The sequence below is a fragment of the Bison bison genome, unplaced genomic scaffold, assembly GCF_000754665.1.
Source record: "Bison bison bison isolate TAMUID 2011002044 unplaced genomic scaffold, Bison_UMD1.0 scf7180017864347, whole genome shotgun sequence".
In the NCBI taxonomy this organism is placed as follows: domain Eukaryota; kingdom Metazoa; phylum Chordata; class Mammalia; order Artiodactyla; family Bovidae; genus Bison; species Bison bison.
The window spans coordinates 1,082,064-1,097,990 of NW_011494919.1; the positions used below are offsets into that span (position 1 = coordinate 1,082,064).

Genomic DNA, 15,927 nt, shown 5'->3' on the forward strand with positions numbered 1-15,927 from the left:
GGGAATAGTTCCCATTCTTCAGTTTGAAGGAAAAGAAGAGATAGGATATTAAGAATCTAGGGACTGAAAGAGAAGTTTACTTCTCAGGATGGACAATGGGAGTATGAAGTGAAGTGAAGTCACTCAGTCGTGCCCGACTCTTTGTGACCCCGTGGACAGCAGCCTGCACCACGCTCCTCCATCCATGGAATTTTCCAGGCAAGAGTGCTGGAGTGGGTTGCCGTTTCCTTCTCCGGGGAATCCTCCCCACCCAAGGATCGAACCCAGGTCTCCCGCATTGTACACAAATGCTTTACCGTCTGAGCTACTTATATATGTATGAAAGCGAAAGTGAAGTCGCTCAGTCGTGTCCGACTCTTGCGACCCCATGGACTGTAGCCTACTAGGCTCCTCCGTCCATGGGATTTTCCAAGCAAGAATACTGGAGTGGGTTGCCAATGGGAGTATAGATCGCCCTGAATGATGTTCAGACCTCCAATAGCACTACCTTGCTGGTGTCTGGTTATCAATCAAAGCAAAGTTAGCTGGCACAGGTCCCTTCAAGGAATGTAACATAGTTGCTAGTCCAAGTGCTAAAAGTGTCTGGAGGCAGGGGATTGATACTGTGCTATTGATTTAAACTTGATAAGGACTGGAAACAGGATATATTTCCCCCTCTCCCTTCTTTTGATCTTCTTTTATTATCTTCCAGTGGCAGAAAAAATAACAGTGCACTGGTGGGCAAGATAATCTGGGAAATATAATTTTTAGACCTCACATAGTTTCGGAATTTAGTTGAGAGCTTGGGAAATGTAGCTTGCATAACACAGTGCCTGAGTGCTTATTCACTCAGTCCTGTCTGACTCTTCGCAAGACCATGGACTATAGCCTGCCAGGCTCCTGTGTCCATGGAATTCTTCAGGCAAGAACTGGAGTGGGTAGCCATTCCCTTCTCCAGGGGAACTTCCCAACCTTGAGATCAAACCCAGGTCTCCTGCATTGCAGGAAGATTCTTTACTATCTGAGCCACCAGGGAAGCATAATTACAGAGGAACTTTAACCGTTTGCTGCTGCTGCTGCTAAGTCACTTCAGTCGTGTCCGACTCTGTGTGACCCCATAGACGGCAGCCCACCAGGCTCCACCGTCCCTGGGATTCTCCAGGCAAGAACACTGGAGTGGGTTGCCATTTCCTTCTCCAATGCATGAAAGTGAAAAGTGAAAGAGAAGTTGCTCAGTCGTGTCTGACTCTTCGCGACCCCATGGACTGCAGCCTACCAGGCTCCTCCGTCCATGGGATTTTCCAGGCAAGCGTACCAAAGTGGGGTGCCATCGCCTTCTCCACTTTAACCGGTTACCTGGAGCCAAAACACAACAGGCAACTAACTAGCACAATAGCCATAACAATCTCTTAATTAAGAGATTTTTTTAAAGTATACATTAAGAAAGAGAATAATTAAGTACCTCCACTCATTTCACTGGGATATGAGAACAATAAGTGTTTAATTTGGTTAAAAGCATCTGAGTATCCTGAGAAGAACTAAAATTGGTTGTCTGATATGATAAATAACTAAAAGTTATTGTTCAACTATTCATAAGCTCTTGACACTAAAATGGCCTCTTCTCCTTAGAAAATCACTTCTCTGCCTAATAAGACAGCATGGTAGCTTGCGGTACCACATCTCAGCAAAGAACTAAACTGTCAGTTTAAAAATGTTACTTCAACAGAGATGGGATAAATAGAGGTAAAGAGACCAACCAGTAAGACATCATAGAAACAGTTACAGCAAGACATAAGGACCTGTGTTAAGAAAGCAGCAATGGGAATAGAAAGAGAGAACGTGTTTAAGAAATGTTCATCAGGTAAAGACAGTGGGCCTCACTAAATATGGGCAGTGAAGTCAGGAGAGGAACCTAGGATTACTGGAGTTTCTGACTTGGGAGGATGATAAGTGGGTAGGTATCAACCAAAAAAGGGACAATTAAAATGCAGTCTTACGAGAAAGTTGGATAAGTTTAGTTTTGGACTTCCTGATTGCACAATATAAATCTATTTTATTCAGCATTCAGCTTTCTTTATGGTCCAACTCTCACCTACCAATGGAGGTGAGAATAACTCTTCACAATATAAATCTCATCCTCTGCCACACTCTTCTTTTGCCTTCAGTCTTTCCCAGCATCAGGGTCTTTTCCAATGAGTCGGCTCTTAGCATCAGCTGGCCAAAGTATTGGAGCTTCAGCTTCAGGATCAGTCCTTCCAATGAATATTCAGGGTTGATTTCCTTTAGGATTGACTGGTTTGATCTCCTTGCAGTCCAAAGGACTCTCAAAAGTCTTCTCCAGCACCTCAATTTGAAACCATGAATTTTTTTTGAAATGGCAACCTAGTCCAGTATTCTTGCCTGGAAAAGTCCATGGATAGAGGAGCCTGGTGGGCTACAGTCTCCAACTTTTCGGACACAGGTGAGCACAGGGCAGATATATATCCATAGACAAATATATTTAGCACTACCTGCAGGTAATAGGACTAGGAGCTCAGTATATTTAGAAAATCTTTATGAATCAAGTCTCCTTCAAAAATTTTAGCAAATTTAAATTTACAGAAAAGTAATCAACAGGAAAGGATCAAGACCAAATCCTATACACAGTTAAATAGTTTTCTGGTATTATCTCTACAAAGAGTGAAAGCATATCAGAAAACCTGATCCCCAAATTCACATATCATTTTAAATGAGCTAAAAGATATCAAGAAAAGGATACAAGACATGAAAAAAGTCAGAATTTTAAAAATTCAGAAATGAAGTTAAGAGATTCCAAGATAAAGGAAAAAAAGGAAGAAAAATTACTTAAAAATAAATAAAATCTATAAGCAGTGTAAGATCAAAGAAATATCACTAGCAATACCTTAAGAGAAATAGAAAGTAAAAAGGACGTGCATTTTTAAAAAGCAAAAGTTAATTTAAACATAGATAAAAGATATTGAAGAACATACTGAAAATAAGCAAATATAATTCATCAAATGTATAATAGGTGTTTCTGAAGAAGAAAATCAAAACAAGGGAAGAATATACTTACTTAAAACTAAATTCAGCAAAAATGTGCTTAAAAAAAAAAAATTGGTACTTGGGCTTCCCTGGCAGCCTAGATGGTAAAGAATCTGCCTGCAGTGTTGGAGACCCAGGTTGATCCCTGGATGACAAAGATCTCCCGGAGAAGGAAATGGCAACCCACTCCAGCACTCTTGCCTGGAGAATTTTATGGACAGAGGAGCCTGGCAGGCTACAGTCCATGGGGTCGAAAAGAGTAGGACATGACTGAGTGACTAACACTTACACTTTCCTTACTTATTTTAAAAGTATGCCATGTTACTGAGTGTCCACTCAAAACTACTCAGAAGGTTATATTCTAGCAAAGTTACTGTACTTAAAATTGCTTGGCACTGAGAGGGCAAAAATATATATGTTGCTTGAAAAGGGAAGAAAATTAGAATACAGTCAGATTTTTTTTTGCCAGTAATGCTCTCCACCAGAATAAAAATCAGTAAGTACTGAAGAAATGCAAGGGGAAAAAAATGTGACTAACATTCTTCTGTCCAGCAAAGTCAACTTTCATGTAAAAGTGGCACAAACTTTTATCACCACGTGAAACCTGTAAAATATTGTCCTCCCAGTCCTCCTTAAGAAATGTACTAGAGAAACTTGGACATAAGAACAAGTAGTATTATATAGTTAACAGATATAGTAGGTGACTTAAATATATTTGTATCTATCAATATATATTATATTGATATAGTTTCTTGCCAAGGAAACATAGGTATACAAATGTATACATATATACACATAGTCGTTTAGTTGCTAAGTTGTGTCTGACTCTTCTGTAACCGGATGGACCATAGCCCGCCTGGCTCCTTTGTCCATGGGATTTCCCAGGCAAGAATACTGGAGTGGGTTGCCATTTCCTTCTCCAGGGATTTTCCTGACCCAGGGATTGAACCCACATCTCCTGCACTGCAGGTGGATTCTTTATCACTGAGACACCATGGAAGCCTTAGACACACACATACACACACACACACACACACACACATATCTCCATAGGACTGTTTGAGATACATTAATTTCTATATCTATTATAACCATAAAATGAGGATAGAATATGCATAAAATATGTAAAAATGAAACTGATTTTAGTAACCATAGCTGGTAAGAGTAGTTTTATAACTATTATAATATAGTATCCCTGATGTGAAATAAAGCAAACAATTATGAGATATTTATTTCTATTATGACATGTGTCTTTGAAAATCACATCTTATACCCAGATTGTGGTCATGAAATGCCTTTCTTACTGAAACAAATAGGGGTCATGTAAAATTACTGACTCCATGTTTGAGACAGACAATGTACAAGCTCAGCTTGGAATAACTTATTATACTAGCTAGCAATGAAACTAGCCAAGAATTTGGGGATCATGTCAAAAGGACTGAAGAGCCAAATTGAAGAAGTGCCAATTGGCAAAATGTGGGACAATCTGGACTTCAATATGAATAAGAATGACAAATATTTTTGAAAATTACTTCATAGTGGTATTTAAAGAAAAAATTGAAAGAACTGGTCACCTTCTGAGAAAGACAAGGAGCATACCAATTCATTATCTTGAAACTGGTTAAACAAAAGAAAAATTCAAGAGTCTATTCTGCTTTTCTTGAAGGTCATAACCAAAATAGGTAAGTGGATCATTGAAGTTGACCTTTGTCTAGAGAACATTTGTCAAAGAAGATAAATAACCCTGTAGAAGAGAAATGGGCTATGGATATGAAGGAAATTTCAGATGAGGAAGTATATGAAGAATTTCATATACTTATGACAAAAAGTACAATTAAATGAATAAAATTTAATATAGAATAAAACATGGTCCACTTTCATCCTTTGGACAGATACACAAAGAAGTGGAAATGGAAACAAAAGTTTTTGCAAAAATGAGGAGCAACATAAACTTCTAGTTTTTGCTGGTGAGAATATAAATTGACATCATCACTTTGTTAACCAGTAACAGTTTGACATTTCCCAGGAAAGCTTAACACATGCAGGCTCTGCTTTGTGACAGTCTCATGCTACTTCAAAGTATATATTGCAGAGGCTCTGCAAATGTGCATTAAGACAGATGTTCAAGATGTTTTAGAATGGTTTATACAACATTATTCACAATATTCAAAAGCTGAAATCAAATACCATATGTATCAACAATAAAATAAATAAATGGCTGGGTATATTCATAATTAGAATATTACACTCTGGTAAAAATGAATGAGGAGATCTACACCCATCAACACAGGTGAACCTCAACAATTTAACACTGAAGCAAAAGAAACACACTGTGTAACAGAGATGCTAGGATTCCATTTATAATAAAGTGCCCCAGAAAAATATCCAGCAAGATATGGTTTATGGTCATTGTAAATTCTCAGAAGGAATGTGTTCACAGAGGTGTGGAAATACTTTATTCTTGAACTGGGAGGAGGGATAGATACAAATTTATTGCATGGTTTTCCTTAAACTGTGTATATATGGGTATATGTGTAAGTATATCTGTATCTCTATCTCTATGTTTATCTTTATCTCTACATTATTATTTTCACCTAGTTTTGTGGAAGGTGAAAACATTCTCTCTTTCTTGCTTCCTCATAGAAGTGTTGAATAAAGCCTTTTAATGTATTTCATTGAATTATTTTTGGTTTTGGTGGGTGGTGGTGGGGTGGGCACTTGAAATGCTGTTCATGGATGAAGTTATTTAATCCTCATGAGGATGCTTGTTGGAGAGCACGGCTATTATCCCCAACCTGAAGAAAGTCAAGCACAGAACAATTACTTGTGCAAGGTTAAGCGGTAAATTACTTGGTTCAGTGGGTAAAGAATCATCAGGTAAAGAATCTGCCTGCAGTGTAGGAGACATAGGAGACAGGAGTTCTATTCCTCCTTCAAGAAGATCCCAAGGAGGAGCAAATGGCAACCTACTCCAGTATTCTTGCTGGGAAATCCCAATGAGAGAAGAGCCTGGTGGGCTACAGTCTAAAGGGTTGCACAGAGTCAGACATGACTGAGTGACTAAGCATGCACATACTTGTGCAAGATATGCATTCTTTATACATAGTTTTTCTCTTAATCAGTATTGCCAGTACAAATTACTGCATGTGTGTGCCACACACGTGCATGCTAAGTTGCTTCAGTTGTGTCTGACTCTGTGCAACCCTGTGGACTGCAGCCTGCCAGGCTCCTCTGTCCATGGGATTCTCCAGGCAAGAATACTGGAGTAGGTAGCCATGCTCTCCTCCCGGGGATCTTCCTATCCAGGGGTTGAACCTGTGTCTCTTAAGTCTACCTATATTGGCAGATGGGTTCTCTACCCCTAGCACCGCCTGTGAAATCTGAATAACTGCATACTCAAACCAAATGACCACACAGAAAGAACTTTTCATGGTTTCTTTTGGCCTACTAAATTAAATACAAATGCCTCACTCTTGAACTCAAAACTGTTGTAACATTTTAAAACTCATTTTTAGGCTTCTGATAGTTTTTTTTTCAAGCAACTTGAATAAGTCTGTTCCTTCTTAAGCGTGCTCCTTACTCCCTCTTTCTACCCCACCCTGTCTTCATTCATGGAGTCTGCTCTCCACAGGGTACCTTCCACTCCCTACTGTCAATGGCGGAAACCAAATAATGTGTCCACCTTGTCAAAGGCTCCTGTCTCAAAAACACTGCAGTCAAATGTCACTTTTCCAGGTTGCCCTTTCCCTGTCTCTGCTACAAAGTGTTTTCTGACTGTCCCATGTAGATATCTTCCCTCCTTTCTCTTAGTTCACATAAAACTTTGATTTCTCTCTGTTGGAATGCAATGTGATATAAGGGAAAGAGCAAGATAATTCTTTAGTGTTTATTACAGTTTGAAGGAGCTGATGAAGATAAAACATTTCGGTTGAGATACCAAACAAGATAAAGTTTTCTTGAAGCAAATGTAAAACTGAAATCCTCAGACCCTGAGAAAAGATGGAAGTGCCTTTCCTTTGGTGTCAGAAAGAGACTCACTTTGCTGTTCACCGGAGAGAAACACAGCATTATAAATCAATTATAATCCAAAAAAACGTAAAAAAGTAAACTCAAGGCTTAAAATGATCGAACTGAAACTGATATAAAAAATTATATAAGATAAACCACCATACCAGCCTAATTGTTACAGTCCCTAATTTCCTAGTGCCTATAATGTTTCCTTGTAATGCTAATTTATAAGTGTGGTAGTGTTTTTTAAGAGTACATATTGCTTTAATAGAAACTAATTTTAGACATGCTAATAAGCAAGGGATGTAACAAACATGAGTAGGTAGTTTTTCTCCTCATAGTATGGTCCTTGGGGTCTTCCAGGTGGTGTAGTGGTAAAGAATCCGCCTGCCAATGCAGGAAACGCAAGAGATATGAGTTCAATCTCTGGTCAGGAAGATCCCCTGGAGTACGAAATGGCAACCACTCCAGTATTCTTGCCTGGGAAGTCCCAAAGACAGAGGAGCCTGGCAGGCTTCAGTCCATGGGGTCACAAAATAGTTGGACATGACAGTGACCCAGCACACACGCACAGTGTGGTCCTCAGACCAACAATCATCATCTGGAAGTGGAAATGCCCAAAGTGAGACCTCCTGTATTGTACTCGTATTCTTTTTTTTTACCTTTTTTTAAAATAGGGGTATAACTGTATTGTAAATGTTGTACAACAAAGTGAATTAGACTCAATATAAAAAGAAACCCAATCAAAAAATGGGAGGGAGACCTAAATAGACATTTCCCCAAAGTAGACATAGAGATCGCTAATTATTAGATACACGCAGAAGAAAACTACAATGAGATATCACTTCACACTGGTCAGAATGGCCATCATCAGAAAGTCTACATACATCACTATTAGAGAGATGCAGATCAAAGCTACAATGAGGTGCCATCTCACATTGGTCAGAATGGCCATCAACAGAAAATCTACAAATGTGCTGGAGAGGGTGTGGAGAGAAAGGAACCTTCCTACATTGTTGGCAGGAATGCAAAGTGCTACAGACACTATGGAGAACAGTATGAAGATTCCTTAAAAAACTAAAAACAGAGTTACCAAATACCCTGCAATCCCACTCCTGGTCATATACCATGATAAAACCATAATTCAAAATGACACATGCACCTCAATACCCACTGCAGCTCTATTTACACACTTCTATTCTTAACAAGAGTCCCACATAATTTATAAAACAAGAGAGTGTGAGAACTTTAGAGCCCAGATCACATGCTGTATCATTTAATTATTTAGAGTTAGATGAGCACTTAACTGGTCAAAAAGATATATGAAAATATTCTTTCTACACTGTTAGAAATATGGAAGTCTTTAAAAAGCTAAAAACATATCTAATGTGTTTTTGTATTTTTATCAGTGAATCCTGACTGAAGGGAAATATATAGCTATTTCAATAATCATTCTGTTTATTTGCAACCAAATGATACAAAAATATCTGGATATGGTTATATATGAATACGGTTTGTTTCTAGTTATAACGATAGCTACATGACTTTGGGCAAGTCCTGATCAAGTGTACCTGAGGATATTTTCTTCAAATTTAATTTTTTACTTTCTCTATTGATCATGCAGTCATACTTAGCATTGTGTCAGTCAACAGAGGCCATACTTTCTTTATTTTATGTCCACTGGTGTGGTATAGACTAAGTTATGGGATTTGCAGAATAGTTAGTTGATCTGGGATGCATGCTAGCAGCACTTTAAGCTTTAATTAATGAATCTCCCCTCCTCACCTCAGTGATTCAACATCAATTCTGTGTTTAGGCCAAGCAATGAAAATCATTCCTTAGGCGTTCAAGGACAAACCCTTTTATTTCAATTCTATTATTTAAATCCATGACTGTGACCTATAGCTTTTAAAGAGAATGAGAGATGATTTCAGATGAATCATCAAGTATCCAGATTCTATTATACAGTTTTGCTAACAAAATAGCAAGCAGCCAGGATGAGCCTCAATTATTTAGAAAACAAAATGGAAATGCATGATCAGAATAATATCCATAATGTGATAGATATTAATATATCCGTATATCCAATATCCACATAATATGCATAGAGATATAATATATCCACAATAATATCTGACATCCGTAATGATCCCACATTAATTACAATATGTTTATCTTAGATATATATTTCATTTGTCTTTAGTATAATTCTCATCAGTAGTGTAAAAACTGGTAGATGATAATTTCCAAGTGTTCAAAATAGTGAACACTGAACAGGATCAGGAAGTGTTTCCTCATTAATTTCTCTACAGTTTTATCATGACCCTATGAGACACTTGTACAACATAGATCAAAGTGTACAGTCATTATTCAAGAATACTTTAATTGTGTCACAAAGGTTTGAGTCCAAGTATCCTTATATGTGTGCTTAGTTGCTCAGTTTTGTCAGACTCTTTGTGACCCCATGCACTGTAGCCTGCCAGGCTCCTCTGTCCAGGGGATACTCCAGGCAAGAATACTGGAGTGGGTAGCCATTCCCTTCTTCAGAGGTTCTTTCCAACCCAGGGATTGAACCTGGGTCTCCTGCATTGCAGGAAGATTCTTTACTGTGTGAGGTACCAGGGAAGCCCTAAGTACCCTTATAGAGATGATTTATTTTTAGCTTGTGTGCTCAGTCACTCAGTCTTATATCACTCTTTGCAACTCCATGGACTGTAGCCTGCCAGGCTTCACTGTCCATGATTTTCCCAGGGGAGAATACTGAGTGGGTTGCCATTTTCTTCTCCTTTTTTTTTTTTTTTTTAGCTTAACTGATTAAACAAATGAGAGCTATTTAGTTACTTTCAGCACAATTTCTTACATTTGGGATAATTTATTAATGGGCTATTTATCAACATTTTACAAGGTAAATTAAATATATTTTATTTAATCAAATTGGATGAAACTTGAATTTTACAAACAATACACATACTTTTAATATGCATATTTGTAACTTATTAATATAAAAAATCTTACATGCTTGCATTAGCTGTTTTGTATAATTTAGACTAAAAGGAAAAATCATCAGCTATTAATAAATACTATAAAATATCACAAAATGATTTGTACAAAATGAATAATTACATAGTTTTAGTAGTTCAGGAAAATACAGATTTCACTAAAGAAAATGTAACCTGGAGCATTTGTTGGTTTTTTGTTTTTTTTTTTTTTGAGTTCTCCCTGAACCTCCATGTCTGGCTGAGATTTTGAAATAAAGATGATTTATGGTAAAAATAAGTTTGAGGAAGCCAGCAATATCCAGGCATTTTACAATCCTGCATTACTAAATAAATCAGCACCCTTTATTCTTCAGTGGCTAACGGACTATCATTTTCATTTTACTTTGCACGTGGAATACACTATTCTCTTCCAAGGTCACTGTTAGTATCAGGCTGTAGATGCATTTGTTAGAGGCTTATCTAAGGTTCGTTACTAAGTGACAATCCAAAGCACAATATAAACAACTGTTCTATTTATTTTAGGCTATCAAAGATCAAAGAAGAGTTTTTTTCTAGCTCTAGTTACTTAATATTTCAATGTGTTATCTTTTTATTTCCAAATAAATCTCATTTAAGTTGAATACTTTCAGATCTTATAAACTTATTTCCTGATCTGATGCATAGGGGAACGCTTTAGAGCTGATAGGGCTAGCAAGGGCAGGGTTCCGTATTATTGGTATTATGACTCAGTAAGTGGTTTGTGGAACAGAAAGTAGCTGAGAATAGGGATGATAAAAGTTTGAGACTGAGTCCTGACTTTCTCAAATATATAGAATTTGGTATGATGATGAGAATCTGTAAAAGAGAAGAGGAAAAACAGTCCAGGAGATAAGAAAAAAATGAATGGCAAACTTCTCAGGAAAGAGTTTTAATGACTGAATTAATGGCAATCAGAAGGGGTTAGGGCTCAGAATGCTGCACTGGGACCCATAATCATGACTGTTCTTCAGAGACAGGTTGGTATCATTATCAGGGGAAAAAGTTATTGGAATACATACTTAATCACTTTTGTTGTCATTTACAGGCTTCTCATTTAAGGTGAATTATTTTTAAAACTGCTAATGATGCAACATAATATTGTACTAGCAAAATAAATATGACAATAGACAGATTATCTCAGTTAATTTGAAGACTTGAAATCATCCTACTGTTTCTGAACATTTGATGCCTGAATCAACTTGTGATCAAAATCATTTTATCTGTCATTTTTTACTGTGAACCATCTTATCAAAATAAATTTGATCATGGATTACATATTGTTAAAAGCAGTGTTTCATTGTTGTTTAGTCGTTAAGTCATGTCCAACTCTTTTGAGACCGCATGGATTGCAACCTGCCAAGCTCCTCTTCCTGTGGGATTTCCCAAAAGTACTGTTACTGCAATTTAAATGATAATACCACATATGGCAATCAATGCTACTGCAGATTTTTAAAACTACATATGCATAGTTTTGCTACAGCCTCTCCTTGGTGGCACTTTGTTTTTTAACAGTTGAATATATCAGAATTGGGGGATGTTAGAATAGTCAAATAGTTGAAAAAGTATTGATGGTAGTGAGAGTAGTTTTGCTCTCCATGGCTACAAAAACAGAACTTGCTTTCCACCCCTCCCCCCACTGCTGTTTAACACCTACCATCCCTTAGCTACTTTGAAAGGATGCCAAGTGTCCAGGATGAGGGGAAATGAAAGTTCAAAGAGACATTTCAACCCTGCTATTTGAAGCTACTAGTGAAATAACCGTATCTACATATATGAGCCAAATTCAATACAATAAAAATATAGAAAAAATTAATGTAATCTTAGGATACTTAAATCACCTACTAAAGTAAAGTACTTTCAGTTTCCTGAAAGTGAACACTACATACCATAGATTTTTTTATTAGAAATATGTCAGTTGACACTTCATAATATTTAACAGGTGTGATACAAATAGAGGTAGTTTAAAAGCTAAATATTGTTAAATCATTTGATACTGTTGATGATAAAAAAGTGATACCTAAAATTTTGGTGGTAAAACTTTGCACAATGAAATATATAAACCCTTCTTGCCTGAAATAAACATCAAGCAAAACAGAAACAGAAAATCAGTTCAAGTGATGGTTAGTAAGATATTTGTCAACTTTGAACATATTCACAAATGGAGTAAAATCATTAAATTTATAAGACATAATATTGGCATTATTCCTTGTAACTATATGTAGCTATAAATAAATATATGCCTGTATAACTTTTTGTAATCAGATATTTTTGAAGTCACAAACTGTGTTCTACTTGTATTTTATAAAGAATAAACATCACTGTGAGGAACACATAATGGTGTATTTCAAATTCTTAACACAAATGACACCTTGGTAAACTTTCTAGAGCACAATATTTTTAAGACATTAAGAACATCTAAAACTATGGCATAACATGCTTTAGTGATGTATCAAACCAGCCAAACACAGTTAAACTATTATGGTGCTTTATAAAAATAGAAATGTGACCTACGTTTTGCTACTTGCTGCGTCCCTCTTTATTTCAGCAGGCTATCCACTGTGGGTTCCTAACCACTTATTAAAAACAGAAAGCCAACAGCTATAAACCCGTAGAAATATGATAGGCAACCCACTTGCAACAGATGTGGATTTTTTCACTGTTTGCCTGGAGTTGCTAAAAATCATCTATATCTTAAATCTCCCCAATTCTGATGGATAGTTGCTTTTACCATACCTGTCCCTTTCAGTAGGAATTGAAAACAGGATTTTAAAGTAAAAAAATTCATTCTTGCCACCTTGACAAGTACGGTTTTGTGAGAAAATTATTAGTAGTTGAATATCCTCTACTGTCTCTACTTCTTGTGTGAAATAAGGCAAAAAGTTATCTATTAATATATAGCAGGTTCTCAAGCTTATAAATAACTTCAGGAGTGAAAAATCCCTGTAAAAGGCTAATTCCACACACACTCACATACATACAATTTATAGATTAAGTTTTAACCTAAGCTATTTTTCATAATATTTTTATGCCTTAAAACCCTGCAATGTTCAAATGACAGGGAAATTATGGTACATATAAATACACAGGATCAAATGAAAATGAAAGACTATTTAATATTATCCTAATAGATATGTATCATAATTCCAAAATACAATGGAGGGCTTTTTAACTCTTAATGAAAACACTTTTTCAATTTTTTTTTTGTCTTCCCTTTTGTGGCATAAACAACAGAAGACAGGTAACCAAAAGAAATTAATCTGATAAATGACATTAGTACTAATAAGAAGAACACATATCTTTCCTGCTCCTACATGAGTAGAAGAAATGCAATTTTCACTAGGAAATTGTACTAATACAGCAAACAATTTTGTGGTCCTTTGTTCAATTACTATCCAGTGTACTAAATCCCAACTATTTACTATGTTAAATTTATTACTCTTTCTAATAGGAAAACATATTTCTTTATATTGTCTTCATTTTGTACCTCTTCTGGGTTCTATTCCTTCAAACAATTTATTTGTTTTATAAAACAAGATCCTGGAAGGAAGGGGTGTTGATGCTTGAGGCATTGGTAGTGTTCTAAATTTACTACACGAGAACTGAAAAGTAAATGAACTCCTCTACCACCAAAGTCAGGAAAGGACATTTCTACCAGGTACAAAGTTGTCAGAAAAATCACAAAGCCCTTTGTGATTTAGAGGGAGACTATCAGGGCAGGCTCCAGATAGGCCTGCACAGGTCCAGATTATTTTATAAAGTAACCCCCTTTGGTATGACCTGAGTTAAGTGAATAGTTGAAAGTTAGACCAGATCCCTCATTTTGCATGTAAAGAGAAGGAAAGGAAACGTATTTGGTGGTTTTTTTGGCGGTTGTTACTTGGTCATTCTATCATATGTAATAGTGACTAATCCAGCAATACCAGAAATGGTTTTCAAACCCATAAATCAAAATAATGTGAATGATCGTTGAGATTTTTTCAGAAGAACCAGTTCATAGGAGTTAAATTCAAGTATTTTCTCACCATAACTAGCCATATATTTAACCAATTTCTTTGTGATCTGAACATGATGCAAACCTAATAAAATTTATATAACGTCATGATAATATAATACAGTTAGAGAACTTTAGTATCAGCACGGCTCACCCATTCTGGTTTCATGAATATACATTTAGCATCCATCATCCTAATTATTTCATGTCCTACAGATTATCCCACTTTAAAACTACGAATTCTCAGAACTTATGATCATTCACTCATTTTACTCAGGAAAGCTGTAATTTCCATTTAAAGTCATTATTTAAAAAGAAACAAGACGCCCAAGAATGTATATCCCAAATAACAAAAAATGGCTTTGTTTTCATTTCCAATTCCTCTAGCCTTTTTCTGAATTCACTATCATTATTTCTTTATATTCATAGTAATAGTTCTCCTTAATTATATTTCAAAGTCAGTCCTTTAGAAATGGGGTTAGAATCATACACTTACAGTCTGTGATTTTTAGTGTCCTCTTGACTTCTCCACTTCCTGAGCCCCCACAGCCATCTTCATCATCACAGTCCCCGCTGACCTGTTCAACCATGCCGCCACCACTGCCCATGTGAAGTTCCCACTTGGTGGGTTTGGGTGACCTACCCTGTAACAACTAGATATGGATACCAAAAACATTTATTAATAGAAAGTTCAAATCATCTAAGGATGCTATTCAACAACATACAAAACATATAATTGTTTTCTTATGTGGATACACTGTTTGATGTGGACACCTTAACAAATCAAGCATGAAAGAAAAAGAAACTACTGACATAATAATAAATAATGGGCAAGGTCTTCCAGCTATGAAGAGCTGCAATCTGCCTATTAGCACTGTGATACAGTTTTGGAAATCAAATAAAACCAGGTCTTCTTTCTCATGAATATTTCGGTTAGAGAATCCTGTTTCTGAATACACAATATTAAAAGCAGGGTAAATTAATCTCCAGTACAACAAAACTCCCTCTGAAGAGTATTGGCTGGTAATACACTGTTTTACAAACCAACAGTCCTAAATTTCTCAAAAAGAAGACTGCCATTCTTCTAAAAAGACTCAGTGAAAGAAATATATAATCTTGGACATGTACATTTATAGTTTTATTTAAACTTTATGGATTAAATATGCATACCAATGTATATGGAACAGAAGAAAACCATGGAACAAAAGACTCAGGTTCTAATTCCATTTATACAAATAACTCAAGAAATTTAACCAATTTATTTGTTTCTCAAGAATTTCACTTACTTTGATGAGCAAAATATATAGAATAGCCACTTCCCCCTATAACATGGGGAAAATAATATTTTGAATAATACAGGACATGCCTGAACTCCTTTTCCAAAAGGTGATGTTGTGAATAATGGAATATTTCACTTAAAGCTAAGACTGAGTAACATGATTTGGAATGTGACATTTACACCTCTAAGGCATTTTTGGAGCACCCATCACCAAGCATGAGCACTGGAAGGTACTGCCATGTTATGAATGAAACATATTACAGCTGAATGGTTAATGGGAATTCAAGTTTTCAGGGTGTTTTATGAAAGTATTAGGGTTGTTGTTTCTAAGAGCTTTTCAGAGATTTCAAATTTTCAATACAGAGATCGATTGTATTAATTAGCAGAAAATAAATACACAACTCAAGGAGAGCATTTTATACTGAAAAATATAGAGCAAAACATCCTAAGTACATATAAGACAAACATGTTTAGCATTTAAAGAACACTAACATTAAGCAGTGGAAACAGTGTCAGACTTTATTTTTTTGGGCTCCAAAATCACTGCAGATGGTGACTACAGCCATGAAATTAAAAGACGCTTCCTCCTTGGAAGGAAAGTTATGACCAAC

General features: G+C 36.2%; 1 protein-coding gene across 1 annotated transcript in view; it reads right to left on the bottom strand.

The window, feature by feature from the left end:
• The window catches only part of GPC5 (glypican 5), a 908,679-nt gene that overhangs the window by 103,063 nt on the left and 789,689 nt on the right, over positions 1-15,927 (bottom strand). Inside the window, 1 exon segment of the mRNA XM_010854706.1 lies at positions 14,534-14,690. Coding sequence (XP_010853008.1) covers positions 14,534-14,690 — 157 coding nt within the window.